General features: G+C 43.3%; 2 protein-coding genes across 2 annotated transcripts in view; one reads left to right on the plus strand and one right to left on the minus strand.

Annotated features, from left to right (window-relative positions):
- Positions 1 to 18,920, minus strand: part of LOC129734856 (BDNF/NT-3 growth factors receptor-like) — a 248,530-nt gene that overhangs the window by 36,040 nt on the left and 193,570 nt on the right. The gene's annotated exons all lie outside the window — the stretch shown is intronic.
- LOC129734903 (BDNF/NT-3 growth factors receptor-like) overlaps positions 3,574 to 18,920 on the plus strand; it is a 44,266-nt gene continuing 28,919 nt past the window's right edge. Inside the window, exons 1-4 of the mRNA XM_055700274.1 lie at positions 3,574 to 3,583; positions 4,362 to 4,497; positions 5,212 to 5,335; positions 6,417 to 6,486. Of these exons, the coding sequence (XP_055556249.1) occupies positions 3,574 to 3,583; positions 4,362 to 4,497; positions 5,212 to 5,335; positions 6,417 to 6,486 (340 nt within the window). The remainder of the gene's footprint in view (positions 3,584 to 4,361; positions 4,498 to 5,211; positions 5,336 to 6,416; positions 6,487 to 18,920) is intronic.

An 18,920-nucleotide genomic window follows, 5' to 3' on the forward strand; every position in this document is an offset into this window, starting at 1 on the left:
TTGTAGTGAATGGGGCTACATCTGGCTGGTGACCAGTCACCAGCGGTGTTCGTCAGGACTCAATTCTAGGACCAGTTCTGTTCAATATTTTTATCAATGATCTGGATGCAGGAGTTGAATGGACCATTAGCAAGTTTGTTGATGATACTAAACTGGGAGGTGCTGGTGACTCTCTTGAGGGATGAGAGGCCTTGCAGAGGGATCTAGATAGACTGGAGCATTGGGCAATTGTTAATGGCATAAAATTTAACAAGAACAAAAGCCAGATTCTGCACCTGTTGTGGGAGTAATGCCAGGCACAAGTATAAATAATGCAGATGATGTTGTGGGAGTCTACTATCGACCACTCAGGCAGGACAAAATCACTGTTGAATTATTCTAGAAGGAATTAAGGGATATCTCTAGATCAACTGCCCTTTTCCTTATGGGTGATTTTAACTTCCCAGACAACAACTGGGAATATCATACAGCAGACACAAACAGGTCCAGGAAATTCCTGAAGCATGTTGAATATAACTTTTTGCTGCAGGTACTAAGGGAGTTCTCTAGGAAAGGTGCCCTCCTAGATTTGTTGTTTGTAAACAGAGAGGGACTTGTGGGCTAAGTGGTGATTGGTGGCTGTCTTGGTCACCGTGACTGCAAAGTAGTTGAATCTCAAATCTTTGGCAATAGGAGAAAAACTACCAGCTAAACATCAACCCTGGATATGGGGAGCGCAGACTTTGGGCTGCTGAAGGAGCTAGTTAGTAAGGTCCCCTCGGAATCTGCTGAAGGAGCTAGTTAGTAAGGTCCCTTGGGAATCTTCTTTTGAAGGTATTGTGGTCCATGAATGCTGGTCACTTTTTAAGAGCCATCTCTTAAGAGCACAGGAGCAGGCAATTCCAAAGTGTCAGAAGTGCAGCAAGTGGGGGAGAAGGCCATCTTGGCTGAGCAGGGATCTTCTAGAATTTTGGCAGAAAAGGAAAGTGTATAGACATTGGAAGCAAGGACAGGTGACACGGGAGGACTACAGAGATGCTGTTTGCCACTGTAGGGAGAAAATTTGTGCAGCCAAAGCTCGATTAGAGCTCAAGCTGGCCAACACTGTGAAGGACAACAAGAAGGGCTTTTAAAAATATGTTAACAGCAAAAGGAGGATTAGAGATAACATTGGGACGTTATTTGATGAGGTCAGTCACCTAACAAATAGGGACACAGACAATGCAGAGACATTTAATGACACCTTCACCTCTATTTTCAACACCAATGATGGGCTCTGGGACCCCTGGAGCCCTGTGTTGGAAGACCATGACTGGAAGGATGATAAACTCCCAGCCGACTCTGAACTTGTTCAAGACTTGCTGCTCCAACTGGATGCGCATAAGTCTGTGGGGCCCGTGGCATTCATCCTAGGGTACTGAAAGCGCTGGCCAATGTCATTGCGGGACCTCTCTCCATTATTTTTCAATGGTCTTGGGAGTCTGGAGAGGTCCCAATCGAGTGGAAGCTGGCAAATGTTTTCCCAGTGTTCAAGAAGGGTAAGAAGGAAAATCCTGGTAATTACAGGCCTGTCAGCCTCACTCCAGTGCCTGGTAAAATTATGGAGAAGGTTATTCTGGGTGTTACTGAAAAACACTTGAGAGACAATGCAGTCATTGGTCATAGCCAGCACGGGTTCATGAGGGGAAAGTCCTTCTTAACCAACTTAATTTTCTTTTATGACAAGGTCACCCACCAGTAGATGTGAGGTTTTTTGGATTTTAGCAAAGCTTTTGATACTGTCTCTCAAAGTATCCTTCTGGACAAAACGTCCAGCATACAGCTAACCAAGTCCATACTTCATTGGGTGAACAATTGGCTGATGAGTTGGTCTCAAAGGCTTATAGTAAATGGGGTTACATCAGGCTGGCGACCAGTCACCAGTAGGGTTCCCCAGGGCTCAATTTTAGGGCCAGTGCTCTCTAATGTTTTTATAAATTATCTGGATGCAGGAATCCAATGTACATTAAGTAAGTTTGCCATCGATACTAAATTAGGGGGAGCTGTGTACTCTCTCGAGGGTAGAGAGGTCTTACAGAGAGATCTGGATAGACTAGGAGCTGGGCAATCATCAATCATATGAAATTTAACAAGAACAAATGCCTGTATTGGATTTGTGTGTCAAGGTTTTATTAGCAGGGGGGCTACAGGGGTGGCTTTTATGAGAAACTGCTAGAAGCTTCCCCCATGTCTGATGAAGCCAATGCCAGCCGGCTCTGAGACGGACTCACTGCTGGCCAAGGCTGAGCCAATCAGCAATGGTGGTAGTGCCTCTGTGATAGCATATTTAAGAAGGGGGGAAAAACCCGTGTGCAACAAATTGCAGCAGAAGAGAGGAGTGAGAATATGTTGGAGAAACAACCATGCAGAAACCAGAGTCAGTGCAGAAGGAAGGGGAAGAGGTGCTCCAGGTGCCAGAGCAGAGATTCTCTGGCATCCTGTGGTGAAGACCATGGTGAGGCAGGCTGTCCCCCTGCAGCCCATGGAGGTTAATGGTGGAGCAGGTATCTACCTGCAGCCCATGGAGGACCCTGTGCCAGAGCAGGTTGATGCCAGAATGAGGATGTGACCCTGTGGGAAGGCCATGCCTGAGCAGACTTCTAGCATGACCTATGGACCTGTGGAGACAGGATCTCACACTGGAACATGCTTGCTGGCAGGACCTGTGACCCCACGGGGGACTCACGCTGGAGCAGTCTGTTCCTGAAGGACTGCAACCTGTGGAAGGGACCCATGCTGGACCAGTTTATGAACTGTAGCCCATGGGAAGGACCCACGTTGGAGAAGTTCGTGGAGGTTTGTCACCCATGGGAGGGACCCCTTGCTGGAGCAGGGGAAGAGTGTGGATTCCTTCCCCTGAGGAGGAAGGAGCAGAAGAGTCAACATGAGATGAACTGACTACAAACACCATTCCCCATCCCCCTGTGCCACTGGAGGGGAGGAGGCAGAGAAAATTGGTATTAAAGTTGAACCTGTGAAGAAGGGAGGGGTGGGGGGAAGGTGTTTTTAAGTTTTGGTTTTATTCCTCATTATCCTACTCTGATTTGAATGTTAATAAATTAAACTAATTTCCCCAAGTCAAGTCTGGTTTGCTCATGACAGTAATTGCTGAGTGCTCTCCCTGTCCTTATCCTGACCCATGAGCTTTTTGTTATATCTTCTCTCCCCTGTACAGTTGAGGAGGGGAGTGTCTTTGGTGGGGACCTGGCATCTAGCCAAGGTGAACCCACCACAGTGCCAGATTCTCCACCTGGGATGGTGTAATTCTGGTTATACGTACAAATTGGGGGACAAGAGGCTGGAGAGCAGGGAGATCTGGGGGTTTGGGTTGATGGCAGGCTGAATATGAGTCAACAGTGTGCCCTGGCAGCCAAAAGGGCCAACTGTGTCCTGAGGCGTATCAAGCACAGTATAGCTAGCTGGTCAAGGGAGGTGATTGTCCCACCCTACACTGCACTGTTGTGGCCCCACCTCGAGTAATGTGTGCAGTTTTGGGCACCTCAATATAAGAAGGACATCAAACTATTAGAGCATGTCCAGAGGAGGGCGACCAAGATGGTGAAAGGTATTGAGGTCAAGACTTATGAGGAGCAGCTGAGGTCACTTGGTTTGTTCAGCTTGGAGAAGAGAAGGCTGAGGGGTGACCTCACTGCAGTCTACAACTTCCTCAAGGAGGGCAGTGGAGGGGGAGGTTCTGCTCTCTCTCTGATGACCAGTGATGGGACACAAGTAAATGGAATGAAGCTGATACAGTGCTGTAATAGCTGCATGAACCTTTGTTTAGTGTATAAAGAAATTAGCTTTTAGTTGCAGGTTGGGTCTATCCTTGGGGCCAGCTATTGTTTAGGCTTTGTAGTTCTTGTATGTAGCTACTAACCATATACGGAAGTGTTTACCTTAGTCAAGGAATGTGTGAAGTGATGAGAGGGTCTGCAGTAGAAAAAAACAGGCTGAGCTCATTCTGCGGTTTGTGAAGAAGTGCCAAGTAAGGGATATGTGCAAGAATTTAGGGGATCATGGGGCAAACAACAGGATGAAGGGGAGTGAAGAGGAAGTAACGACCACCAGACCATCAAGATGACCACCTAGAGGCCTAACTCCACAGGCATAAAAGGACATTATAATAGTAATGAAGGTCCTGGGAAGACTCATATATGTGCAGATAATTCATGGAAATGTAATGAATATGTATAGCTATGTGACATAAAATGGGACCAGTGAAAAAGTTCAGGATGCACGTTAGGTGGAATGATCCCCTGTGCATCTGGCGCCGCCATAAATAATGTCTGCTTCTTAATACTACATTGGTGTTAAGGAGTTTCATTCCTGATTTTTGGTGACAGTTTCTGGCGACCCAGATGGGATCTTGCCTCTGAGCCTCAACAAACCTGGGATTGACCAGTCTTCAGATGGCACCAAGGAACTTCTTGGGGAGAGTCTCGACCGTGGACCATTTGGGGCTTGGGGCAAGAACCCTAGGTGAGTACCTTTAAGGCATTATTTTTTTCTTCTTTTCTTTTTTCTTCTGATTCTGGTTCTGGTTATTTGGGAGATTTGGAGATTGAGTCTCCAGCAGGGTTTGAGGCCCTGCGGTAAGCTTACCGTCCATAAGAGGTTTGAGTCCTCTATGACTGGTCATTTGGACCAAAAGGAGAATTAGGCTCCTGTCTGGTTGTTTTCTTTCTATTCTGTTCTGTCATTATTTTGTTGTTGTGTGAGAATGTGGTAACATCAAACTGAATTATATGGGGTATAATTTGACTCAGTTATCTGAAAATGGGAATAAATGAGTCAAAATCAGCAGGGGATATTCCGAATTTGCCCCTTAAATGTCTGTTGAAGAACTGGAAGCATGTTGGGGGAGATCCATTAACGAAAGAGAAGTTAATATGATTTTGTAATCAGTGGTGACCACTATATACACTCGATGATGGGGAGAAATGGCCAGAAAATGGCACTTTGAAATACAATACCATTTTGCAATTGATGTTATTTTGTAAAAGGTGAAAATAAAAGGTAAAAAATAAGTGAAGTGCTGTTTGTAGATTTATTCTATTACTTCAGTAACCATCCTGAATTACAGAAGAGGTGTTTGCATACCCCATCGGACCCTTTAGTAATGGCATTAGAAAAGGATAAGAAGAAGGAAAGAAAACTGAAGAGGTGTTGCTCTGTCTGTAGTATTCGACATAGGTGTTTGAAGTACAAAGAACAGAATGAACAGGATGATGTAGAATTGATGGTAGCCCTGGACATGGGAGGCTTGGGAATAGACAGTCTGTTCATGTCAGGGGATGAAGGAGAAGAGGAACCCCAGGCAAGGGGACACAAGGCTGAGTGGAGCAGGGACAGCCCAGTAGCTGGACAGACATGGGGGAGGGGGGGGGAGGGGGGGCAGGCTAAGAATGTGATAGCCCTGCTGAGAGGAGTGGGATCCCATGGTCCTGTGGTAGTAAAAGTTCCTTTTTCTCCGAGTGATTTGGAGATGTGGATAAGGTGTACAGGACCATTATAGAGAGGACCAAGAATCTCCCTCTGCCTTTTTAGAGAGACTGAGGACAATGGCTAGAAAATACACTAATATTGGTCCCGAGAACCCTGAGGAGGCCGTGCAACTGGCTTCCATCTTTTTGGGGAATTCAACCTCAGATATTCAAAAAAAGTTGCAGAAATTAGAGGAGGGGGACTCAAGGAATATGGGAAAACTGTTAGAAGTGGCATGGACAGTTTTTAATAGTAGAGGGGAAGAGGAGGAGAATAGGTTACAGGAAAGAGAAAAGGGAAAAGAAGAACGAGAAAGAAAAAGAGAATTGAAAAGAGAAAGGGAAAGAGAGATGCAAGATTCATTGCTGCACTGAGAGGTGTGCCTCCGCCACAATGTGGAGGAAGATACCAGCCTAATAAAAGAGGTTTAAGATCTAATCAGTGTGCATACTGTAGAGTTCAGGCACTGGAAAAGAGAGTGCCCCCAGAGAAAAATTAGCAGGGAAGCTTCAGAATTACACCTGGGGCAACAGTGAAGGGGACGGGGGAGAGGACCTCAGCTGAACCCCTGGTTACACTGGAACTGGGGGGAAAAAAATTGATTTTTTGATAGATAACAGAACATCTTATTCAGTGTTAAATACTAACCAGGGAAGCTTAAGTAAAAATGAAGTAAATGTAATTGGTGCCACAGGGAAATCTGAAAACCAGGTATTCTTCAACTCCATGAAATTTAAATTTGTAAAACAGTGGCTCTCTCATCAGTTCCTGTACATGCCTGAATGTCCTATTCCTTTGCTAGGGAGGGACTTCTTAAGCAAATTGGATGCCCAGATTGTTTTTAAAGATGGGGGGAAGTACAGTTTCTGGTACCCAAAACTAAAGCTGTTGAGGCAAGAACTTTTACATTACAGGGAAAGGATGAAGACCCAAAGAGGATACCTGAGGAAGTGGAAAATGCGGTAACCGCTCTTATATGGGCTGGTGGGATCCCAGGATGCTTTTGGTGAGCGCTACCCATAAGTGTTACTTTGAAGCCAGGATCAAAACCGGTAAGACAAAAACAACATCCCTTAAAATTAGAAGCAAGGAAAGGAATTGAGAAATTAATAGAGAACTTTAAGACATTTGGATTATTAATAGAATGTGAGTTGGAATATAATACCCCTATTTTACCAGTCAGGAAGTCTGGGACAGATAAGTATAAATTAATGCAAGACCTACAGGCTATTAATTCAATCACTTAGGATATCCACCCTGTAGTTGCTAACCCCTATACTTTAACAACTCCTACTGAGAGTCATCAGTGGTTCACAGTGATAGATCTGAAAGATGCCTTCTTTTGCATACCTCTGAATCAATCAAGTCAGGCTCTCTTTGCCTTTGAATGGGAAAACCCCCAGACGGGTTGTAAAACCCAACTCACTTGGATGGTGTTGCCGCAAGGGTTCAAGAATAGTCCCACAATTTTTGCAAACCAACTAGCAAAAGAATTAGAGATCTGGAAGAGAGATAATCCAGAAGGACTAGTCCTACAATATGTAGACAACATTTTACTAGCAACTGAGACCAAGGAAAAGTGCATGGAATTGACCATCAGCTTGCTGAATTTCCTGGGCCAAGGGGGCTATAAAGTTTTCCGAGAGAAGGCACAAATAAGTCAACAATAAATTTTATACTTGGGATTTGAAATCATTCCAGGACAATGAAGACTGGGACCAAGCCTTGGGGTAGTGGTTATGGCAAATCTAATCCTGTTGCCTCTTTGCTGACTGTCAGGAGAAAGGATGGACTTTGTGCCATGTGGGATCTCCAGCAGGACAGATAAGCTTCTCTGGTAGGACTACAACAGGAGAGCTGTGGTGGGACAGAACATAGCCTGGCTTTCTCCAGATATTGATGTAGGAACCAAGCTCTTCCCAGTAGTGTGCTACTGTACCTTGGGCAGTCATGCAAGTCCAGTTCTAAGCAGTGCAATGGAAAAGGTCACAATTACCTCTTATGTTGATATGGAGAAATAGTGTGAAATGGGGACAATGGACATCGATTGTGATTGTATATGTCTGCTCAAGGAATGTGGGTATGGTGACTGGTCATGGGTGTGGTGTATGGTCACATAGCCACACAGCTTTGAGGAGACACCTACCCTTCTTCCTCTAACAAAGGGGCTATTTATAAAAAGAATGAGAAAAGGATGAGAGACATTCCAATGTTATCTAGAGGGAGGGAGTGCTAAGTCTTCTTGCTGGAGAAGATCAGATGGTCACAAGGACATGAATCACCTACAAACCTGCAAGACCACCACATTCCAGGCAAAGGACTGATAAGCTAATTAACATACGAAGCGAGAGTAAGCGGGTTTAGGTAAGGAATATGTATAGGTGTTAATTTAATATTCATTTGTTTTATTGTATAAATGTGAGATGGTTCGTCACTTCGGGTATGCACGCTTGTGGAGGAGCGATCCCCCGTGCATCTGTGTGCAATAAACATACCTACTTTATAACTTTCGAGTTATAGAGTCTAATTCCGTACGTCAATGTTGTAAAGTGTTTGGCAATCCATCTCTAGGTATAGTAACACATAGATTTGCATGTGCACATGCATACACCCACCCCCACCCCACCCCCACCTCTCCTTCATGCACATGAAGGAACCTATTTGAGTGTTTACAAACCAAAACCTATTGGAAACAAATGAGTATCTGTGTCTTTTAATTTCATGACCTAAATCTGACATACTGGAAACATTAAAGACAAGGAGTTTTTTCTATAAAGCAGAAGAAAGCATTGAGGTGAATGGCTGGAGCTTAAAAGTTATGAGTTGAATGCCAGAAGAGTTCTAAAATGACAAGCAAAGTTTTTTTGTTTGTATTTCATGGGGGTGGGCGATTTGTTATTCGGAGGGTAGTAATCATTAAATAGATCTTTGGTAATAATTATAATTCAACCTGTCTGTCCCCATAAGTATCCAGAGTACTTTTAAATTCAGTAGTCGCTCTGTAAAAGGCAGGGGATCAATCTATATAATTAAAATTATAGCTTATCAAAGATACTCTATGGGATTTCAGTGTGAAGCAAAAGCTCCACTGCCACCTTGAGACTTGTGCTTCCTGCTGCTCCAGGTCCCCAGCGTTTGCAATGAAGAGCAAGACTAGAATAATGCACACAGATATCTGCTGTAAATCAAGCGACTTATCTCAGTACTTTTCACCCTGGTCCCAGTCTCAGCAACAGAAGAAAGGATGAAATAATGAAAATAACTTTAAGGCAACTTTCATCACATCCTCTCTAACAAAATACTACTTTTCTAGGTGTGGTAGGGAAAGGTGAAGTGAGACAAGATACCTTTGACCTTTTGAGAATAACAGAAATAAGGTTCGTTTTACATCTTCTACTATTATATCCAGCAGGGAGATTAGCCTTCAGGCCATTTCCTTCTCTGTAGCATGCAAGACTCAAGAAGACTGAGATGGATGTCCTGTTTCTCATGTCAGCGCTGGACTACTGTATGGCTGCCATCACAGAACATGTGCTAAAGTTCTAGACTACAGCTAAGGTTCTGATTGGCTCATGCTCTCTATGAAACAAGTATGGAGCAAGGCATACAGTATGCAATAACCAATACATAGTAATATTTGCACTGCCTTAAAATTCAAGTGAAAACACTGGTATAATCCAGTATGAAAGCCACTTTGTATTCAAAGCTATAGGTTTTTGACCTGAGAGGTAACTTCTGCCTTGTTGAGCCAGAAAGGATTGTGCTAAACCTTGTCACAATCAGAAGCCACTCAGGTTTTTGAAATGGGCATGACCTGAATAAATAAGTTCAAATCATCACCCTACTTGAAAGAAATAATAAAGTGAATAAAAAAGAAGAGGGATAAAGATGGAGTACAAGAAGAACTATCTTCATGTTTTCATCCTTTATTTTTTCTCTTGACTTTAACTTATGATAAATGCAGGTCATTGGGAAAAGACAAGGAAAAAGCAATATTGGCTCTGCCTATGCTCAGACAATACCAAGAAATATTTTCTCTTCAAAACTTTTTCTTTCCTGTGAAAATCAGCCACTGTAAGCTGTCTTTCACATATGCTAATAACTCTACTATGAATATTCTGTGCAAACTAAATACGGAGTGAACTGGTCCTGACAAAATGAAGTATCTACACTTGAAACTGCTACTCAAGTTGACACTGCTGAAATAAAACTTTATGACACAAATAGTAGCTTTGTTTTTTAATGTGCTTCAAGGGACCAGCTAAGAACTACGAGGGGCATCCTGAGTCCTCAGGTCCACTTCCATCCTATCACATAGTTCACTTACATCACATAATTCCTTTCATAAATTGCTCAGTATCACTTTAAGATGATAGCTTTCTCCCCAGTATCTTTGTTCACAGATTGTCCAAGGACCTCATTTCTCTGATGGTCACGTGATAAACCCAGTCATGATTCATGTCAAAAATAGAATGTACTGTGATAAGTGTAATTGTTGTACCCTGTGTAAATCTGGGACCTGTTGTGGTGAGTGGGCACGTGTGGTTCTCCTTTAAGACAATGTGATGGCTTCCCCTTCCTCTGAGGCAATCGCTGCCTGGAAAAGCCCGGGGAAGGAGATAAGGAAAGCGAACCACGAATCACGCCAGAGAAGGCCCGCAGAAGGAGACAAAGACCTTGAGTTTTGAAAAAGCGCGCCAAAGGAGAGCCAATAGGAGGAGAAGGTGTACCCTAACGACCCAATGGGGAAAGAGCAGGATGAACATCCGGCGAGAAGAGATTGGTCAAGATCCGGGGATAAAAGACGCTGCTTTTAGGACTCAGGTGTGCGTGTGGTGGAACTAATTGAGTTCTCCACGCACCCAGCGCTGTTTTTGCTTATTGTTTCTCAACCTAAATTGATTGAACCCAAAATAAAACTGTTTTAATTGTTATTGTTTATAACAGTCAGAAACATTCTTTGAATCTTTTGCTCAAATTATTTCATGGCCAACTCATACTCATTTGTTCTTATGCAAATATCCTTCAGTTTAAACAGGTTTTTCCCCTCATGTTTACTTACCCTTCTGATGCATTCATATAGCACAGTTATTTTAGACTCTCCATCAGCATAGATTCTAAGCAGAAATGCCCTGGCACTTCTCTTCAGAAAAGTATCCTGTCCTCCCCACAAGCAGGAAAAAAATGGCTATTTTTCAGCTGGATTTCTTCATCAATGCAGTTTGTTCAGTGGCTGCAGAAACACTTGTGCTAGTGCAAAAATGAGGCTGATGCAGGAATTAGCTGCTGGGAGTAGCAAAAGAAAAGGACCTTTTCTTTTAGCAGCAGGTCTGGCTTATCACAGAATCACACACTGGTTGAGGTTGGAAGGGACCTCTGGAGGTCATTTGGTCCAATACTCCTGCTCAGGCAGGGCCACCTAGAGACAATTGCTCAGGAACATGTCCAGGAGGCTTTTGGATTTCTCCAAGGAGGGAGACTTCACAATCTCTGTGGACAACCTGTCCCAGTGCACAGTCACCCTCACGGTAAAATACAAGTGTATCCTGATGTTCAGAGGGAACCTCCTCTATTTCAGTTTGTGCCCATTCTTTCTTGTCCCGTCACTGGGCACCACTGAAAAGAGTCTGGCTCAATCTTCTTTGCACCTTCAGGTACACGTTGATGAGATCTCCAGTAAGCCTTCTCTTACCTAGGCTAACCAGGCCCAGCTCTCTCAGCCTTTCCTCATAAAAGATGCCCCAGTCCCTTAATCCCCTTCATTTTAGTGGCACTTTGTTGGATGGTCTCCAGCATGTCTGTGTCTCTCTTGTACTGGAGAGCCCAGAAATAGACAGAGGACTCCAGGTATGGCTTCACCAGTGCTGAGTAGAGGGAAGGATCACCTCCCTCAACCTGCTAGCAATACTTTGCCTAATGCAGAGCAGAATATTGTTGCCTAAACTCCTGAGTTACCAAACTCTGATTTATTGTTTAACTATATGTTAAACAAGTATGTGCACAAAGTTTAGGTCAAACTGACCCACCCTCTCAAGTCATCAAAACTGATGAATGAAAGGACTTCAAATCAAGGGAGTCAACCTTGGGAAACTAGGAACAGATAATGATAAAAACACTTATCTAAATTATTCAGAAAGAGGTCTCCAAGTGAGAAAGTTCTGGCCAAAAGAAAGAGGAGACAAGCTGATAAGGTGTTGCAATCCACAGACATCAACAGAAAATTAGTTGAAAGTAGGACAAAGGTAATTGTGGTAGTGGGATATCATGACCTCTGACACAAATAGCCCCCCCCCCCCCAAAAAAAAAAAAAAAAAAAAGAGGGCAAAACCCTGCTTGGGGAGCATGCATAGTTGGTAAAGAACTTCAGTAATGCTGTCTAAGGATCTGTACAATTTGCATTAGAAGCAAGAAATTTGTAACCAATCCTGTGTGTGAATTAAAATGAATATGTAATGTACTATGAATATGCAAGTACTCCACTGTATATAATGCATACCCTTGAGTAGCTTGGTGTGCATGATAGGAAGAAAAATCCTCCATGCACCCAGTGCTGCAATAAAAAAATGTCAGCTTTCTAAACTATCATTTTATTTGGAGAATTTTCCTGGTTACAATTTTTGGTAACAATATCATTAGTCTTTGTGGCAAGGGCACATTGCTGGCTCACGTTCAACATGGTGTCCACCGGGACCCCCAAGGTCTTTTTTGCCAAGCTGCTTTCCAGCTGGGTGGCCCTCAGCACATACTGGTGCATGGTTCCACCCCAGGTGCAGGACTTCGCAATTCCTCTTGCCGAACTGCAAGAGATTCCTGTCAGCCCATTGCTCCAGCCTGCCGAGGTCCCTCTAGATGGCAGCATGACCCTCTGGCATATTAGTCCCTCCTCCCAGTTTTGTGTCATCAGCAAACTTGCTGAAGGTCCACTCATCCAGATAATAAAGACGTTAAACAGGACTGGACCCAGTATTGATCCTTGGGGTACACTGCTAATTACTGTCCTCCAGCTAGACTCTGTGCCATTGATCAAAACCCTTTGGGCATGGTTGTTCAGCCAGCTTTTGATCTACCTCACTGTCTGCTCATCCAGCCCATACATCAACAGCTTCTCCATGAATATCTTATGGGACACAGTGTCAAAAGCCTTCCTGAAGTCCAGGTAGGCAATATCCACTGTTCTCCCCTCATCTACCAGGCCAGTCAATTCATCATAGAAGCTTATCAAGTTGATTAAGCATAACTTCCCTTTGGTGAATCCATGCTGACTATTCCTGATGACTTTCCCGTCCTTCATGTGCCTGGAAATGGTTTCCAGGATTAGCTGCTCCATCACCTTCCCAGGCATCAAGGTGAGGCTGACAGGCCTGTAGTTCCCTGTGTTCCCCCTAATGCCTTTCTTGAAGATAGGAGTGACATTTGCTTTCCTCCAGTCCTTGGGCACTTCTCCCAGTCTCCATGATGGATAAAAGATTATTAAAAGTGGTCTTGCAATGACATCTGCCAGCTCCCTCAGCACTTGTGGGTGGATCCTATCAGGGCTCATGGACTTATGGATGTCCAGTGTGATCAGTACCCCCCTCCTCCTGACACCTGGCACAGCACTGTTGCCAGGATATGGTGACACATGTTATGGAACAGGGAAGTGTAACAGCTCATGAGATATTCTGGACAGCAAAACCTGTGAACCTCTGGTAGTCTGGGATGACTCCTGTGGCTGTCCACTCAACTCCTGCTCAAAATTTGGGTAATACACAGTTCATGCCAAGGCCTGATATGTGCTGGGAGCATGCCATTAGATCAAAGGGAGAGCAACACATAGGCAGGACACAATGGACAGGAAGAGATAAGGGTCATTATGCAGCCATTAGCACCTGCAGCTTGCGGTCTCCTGCAGCTGAAATTATTGCATATTGAATGTCTGGCAGCCTCTTCAGAACCCACTAACTTACGGAAATGGTATAAACCAAACTCCCAAATTGAGACATATAAATACATCAGTTCATCCAAAAGGTTTTTGAAGCCGATCCAACAGCAGCCGGACTGCTAAGGCCTTCATGCTTCCTGGTGTGATACAGGTGATGCCCACACCATGGGCAGGGGCAAATGGGGAGAACTCCCAGTGTTGGCTAGAGTACTGTGACATCACCTCCATCGTTCACCTTGAATGAACTTGAGGACTGAGTGACTTGTGTACGTTTTAAAGTCAGAGTCTAGATTATGATTATTGTATTGCATGCTGATTATTAAGAATGTGACCTGACCAGCAGAGAGTCCAGGCTGACCGGTTGGTAGTTCCCAGGGTCCTCCCTTTTACCCTTTTTAAAAATGAGTGGGATATTTCCCTTTTCTCCAGTCACTGGGGACTATGCCTGACCGTATGACTTTTCAAATATGATGGACAGTGGCTTAGCAACTACATCATCCAATTCCCTCAGGACCCTGGGATGCATGTTGTTGGGTCCCATGGATGTGTATGTTCAAGTTCCTCAGGTTGTTGTCTAAACTCCCAAATTATTGAACTCTGATTTAGTGCTAAACTCTGGTTTAGTGTTTAATTGTAGAAGAATGGCTGCAGAAGCATGGCCACAGAATCCCTAAAGATCTGCACAATCCAGGCCGGGAATTAGAATAGGCCTGGAATTAGAATTGTGCTGAAGTTAACAAGAAAGTAGCCTTGAGCTATTCTTGACTCCTGAGACCAAGTAACTTTGTTGTACTAACAGGCCGTGGCTGTAACAAGCTGCAGCTGTTAGGGAAGACAGGTGCAAGGCCAAGGGAGATAGGGAGCGGAATGGGAATAAAGGGAGTAGCAAACCGCAAGGCTAAAACATAGCTAACGCAAATAGCTGCATGGACAGAATGCTTGTTCCAATCACGATAATTAGTGGTGTGTGAGCAGCGCGTGCTTAGGGGCTAATAACCAATTATATGTTTGCTTTGGGAGCATGCTTGTGTATTGAGGCTATATAAGAAATGTTAGAAGCCAATAAAATTGAGCAAGATGCATAACTCATATTGAGTAATTTCTTGACTCTGGCGGACCCCTTTCCCAACATTTAACTATATGTTAAACAAATATGTGCACAAAGTTCAGGTCAAGCTGACCCTCTAAAGTTGTCAAAACTGATGAATGAAGGGACTTCTAATCAGGGGAGTCAAACTTGGGAAGGATGGGGAAACAAAGAACAGATGGTGAAAAGTACACTGTTATCTAAGCTATGCAGAAAGAAGCCTTCAAGTAAGGAAGTTCTGGCCACAAGAGGAGACAAGCTGATAAGGTGTTGCAATCCACAGACATCAACAGAAAATTAGTTGAAAGTAGGACAAAGGTAATTGTGGTAGTGGGAGATCACGACCTCTGACTCAAATATCCCCCGCAAAAGAGGGAGGGGAACAAAAAAAAAAAAAGGGCAAAACCCGGCTTGGGGAGTATGTGTAGTTGTAAAAAGCTTCAGTAATGCTGTCTGAGGATCCCCACAAATTTGCATCAGAAACAAGAAACTTGTAACCAAACCTGTGTGTGAATGACAATGAATATGCAATGTACTATATGTAAATACTCTATTGTATAAAAAATGCATAATGTTGTGAAATTGCAACATGCACCCTTGAGTAGCTTGGTGTGTATGTTAGGAGGAAAAATCCTCCATGCACCCAGTGCTGCAATAAACCAATGTTTGCTTTCTAAATTATCATTTGGCAAACCAAGAGCTTTCCTGGTTACAATTTTCAGTAACAAGGTAGCCTTGAACCCGATCTACTCTTACGATGGGAGGGAACCACCTTGGTGCACTGCCAGCTCATATTCAGCTGACTGTCAACCAACACTCCCAGGTCCTTTTCCAGCAGGCAGCTTTCCAGCCACTCTTGCCCAAGCTTGTAGTGTTATATGGGGATATAATGTAAATTAGAAACTATAAATCCTTATTTCTTTCATTCTTTCTTCAAAATTTTCTGCTTTCCTGTATCCTTACTTCTCTGGCTTACATATTTTTATTGATTAATATACCATATCCCTGCTAGATTTTTGTCTCAGATATGTTTCTTTTGACTAGCAATAATGAGAGGCCATAAAGAGGAGCCATGATGGGTCTCAATGCAAGTCCAAGAAATCTTTAGTTGGGCTGCAGGATCATCTAAATAAGAGTTGAGTAAACAGCGATACCACATTTCTGCAGACATTGTTTATAATTTGGGCATGGTATGTGAGTTAATTGTGTATAGTCATTCAATTTTGCTTCTGTGCAGAATGTCATGTTTAAAGTTAGCTAGTGTGGTTGTAAATGAAAAATGAATTAGAAGCTATTATGCTGGAATGTTTGTTGAGACAAAATTGAGAGGTATATTTCAATGTAAGACTTTATAATTCATGCAGCCTTTGTGGACTATAGAAATCTTCCACTCACAGAAAATGAAAAATGGTACAAGGCTTTGTGTTATTGTGCTATGTAGCTAACACCTCCACTAATTAAAACTGTTCAGAATGTTATAAATTCCGAGTCAATTTTTAGTTTTATATGATTTAATAAAAGGCAAGTAAACAGCGCTGGGTGCGTGGGGAGTCAGGGCTCCTCTAACACGCACATGTGTTACATCAAGCGGCTGGTTTTTATGTTCCTAAGCTAATACATATTCATCACTACTTCTAAGAAAGGCAGGGTTATTACAATTAGTTTCTTGGGCTGAAGGCTAGCAGTCTTCCTCCCAGGCTTTGTCCTCCAGTCCTCCTTCAGTTGCCTTTTCTTCCTTATTTGGTAATCTCTTGGCTGGATGTCATAGACTTGTGTAGCATCCCGTGCAATAGTTAACAGTCATTTTGAAACTCCTTTGTTCTCCTGTCCCCTAGATCCAGGTCCCAATATTTACCTTTTAACCTCTCTATTGACATGAATTGCTGGACCATTTCTTACAATCCCTCATCTTCTTTTTAATATTTTCAATTCATGTCTCTTCTTCAGCTTTTGCTAGTACCAACTGGATTTCATCATTCAGTTCTTGGGGGGTCCATTTCCTAAGCATCATTATGGGTACATTATCTTTCTTCACAAATTGGGTACTATTTATTATTTGGCGTATCAATAATGTAAAGCAAGGTATCATACAAGGTATAAATAACAGTATTATTACAACACATAGGAATAAGAATAATATTCTTTTAACCCATAGTCCACCAGACAACCATGAAAACAAATCCCAATCTGTACCCTTCCAAGTTTGTTCTGGGACGTGGTCTAATTTTCTAATTTCCTTCGTTTTCTGTTTAACCACTTTTCCGTTATCATCAATTTGTAAACAACAATTGGAGTCGTTCAGTTTTCCACACACTCCCCCTTCTTCCGCTAGTAAATAATCTAAAACCATTCTATGTTGAAAGATGGCGTCCCTCATCTGGGTGGACTGATCAGCCAAGAGATCCAAAGCCGTCGCTGTTTGGTTGGTTATAACCTCAAGGACAGCTTGCAACCTAATACTAAGGTTAAAGGCCTTGACCACCTCCTCCCCCAGAGTGAAAAAGTTATTTTTCCATTCATACCCATGTCTCAGTTGTCCTTGTAAAAACAATACCAGGAAGTATAGCATGTCTTATCCCTTGCGCCGTCCAATCTTGAGGGTATGGAAAACGCCTCCGATCAAGAGGTTGGGCCGCCTTCAGGATCGATCTGGGCTTGTGTTACCGTTCAGCCTTTCAGGGTGATCTGGCTCCTGGAAAACTAATTATATGGTTTAAAAGGGTTCTTATATTATTTTCTCAGAACAGTGTAACCTTAGTGCGGGAGAAGTCCAGTCGAGGCCCTCTCGCTCGGTAGTCAATACCCATAGGGGTTGCCTCCCTCGGTAGACTATACACACCGCAGTGGAGGGTCCTGCCCCGGTCTTGCCTTCTCCCTTTCCTCCCTTTAGGCTTGTTCTCTTTATCTGGTGCCCTTTAATTCATGCAGAGCCACGTTGCTGGAGCATTAGTCCGTCCCTCTTCAGCCTCAGTTTCAGTTCCCCAGGAGTGGATTCAACCTTCCAAGCTTCGGTATTTATTGGCCCCTTTACCCTGGAGGCATGGGTCCAACCTCTTTCTGCTGTTCTCACAGCTGTTTCAGTAGTAAGTAAAACAAGGTACAGTCCCTCCCATCGAGGAGTTAATGATTCTTCCTTCCAGGTTTTTATGAAGACCTTGTCTTCTGGTTGTATTTCATGAATAGCAAACCCCAACGGGGCGTTTTGTGCTAAGTCCCTTTTCCCTCAGTTGTTGTAATTGCTTCCTTATCATAATTACATACTTCTGGCTCTCATAATTCTCTATCAAAGAATAGTCCAATGACATTCCTTGGGAATACGGCATCCCATATAACATCTCATATAGTGAGATGAGATACCTGTTTCACCATGGGGCATAGTCCAAAAGTTCAATAATGCCAATGGCAAACATCTTATCCAAGACAGTTGGGTTTCAATCATTAATTTGGCCAATTGTTGTTTAATCGTTTGGTTCATTCTCTCAACTCGTCCTGAACTTTGTGGATGCCAGGGAGTATGATATTCCCATTTAATGCCCAGGGCTGTGGTTAAGTCCCATAACACTTTAGATGTGAAATGTGTCCTCTGGTCAGAGTCAATACTCCCTACCAACCCAAAACGCGGTATTATATTTTCTTGACACCTTCAGTCCCTTTTCTCCCCCAAAAATGAATAGTTTAACAGTGGTTTTCCACACATCATCCTCGGTTTTTCCTGCCACTAGTAGGTCATCCACATATTGTAGTAACATCACTTCCCCCTCTGTCTCATAAGATTGTAATATTTTTCCAAAGTTTGTCCAAACAGATTAGGAGACTCCTTTCCCAATTCCCCTTCCTTATACCATACCCGGGGATCTATATCTCCCTCATCTTCTTTTGTTAATGTATGTAACCAGACTTTTCTGTTTTCCCCTTTAAGCTTTAAGCCCATTTTGATAATCAAATCCCTCCCCAATAGGTTATATTCTGCTTCTGGAACAAGTAAAAGATCATTAAGACCCACATAGGTCTCAGATTCTACCTCAACATTTTCCAGTATTGACACAGGGAAGGATTCCCCTTTTGCCCCTACCATGGACATTTGCTTATTCCTCCTTTTGAGTCCATCTGGTATATTCTGGATAGTCGATCTTTCGGCCCCCGTATCTACCAGAAACAAAACTTCTTCCTTGTGGGGACCTATTAATAACTTTATCAAGGGCTCTGTCGATGTTTGGGTCCCCAGAAGGTATAGCCCCTGACACCCCTAATCTTCCTTAAACATTTTCTCATTTTTCTGTCGCTTCCAACAGTTTCTCTGCAAGTGTCCTCTCATCCCACAATAATAACAAGCTGGTAAGTTCCCGTCCTTCTTTTTCGGTCTGTTGTCTAAGCTACCTCCCTTATCTTTTCCTTTCCCCCCTCCTTTCT

Source organism: Falco cherrug, assembly GCF_023634085.1.
Source record: "Falco cherrug isolate bFalChe1 chromosome W unlocalized genomic scaffold, bFalChe1.pri SUPER_W_unloc_1, whole genome shotgun sequence".
Lineage (NCBI taxonomy): Eukaryota > Metazoa > Chordata > Aves > Falconiformes > Falconidae > Falco > Falco cherrug.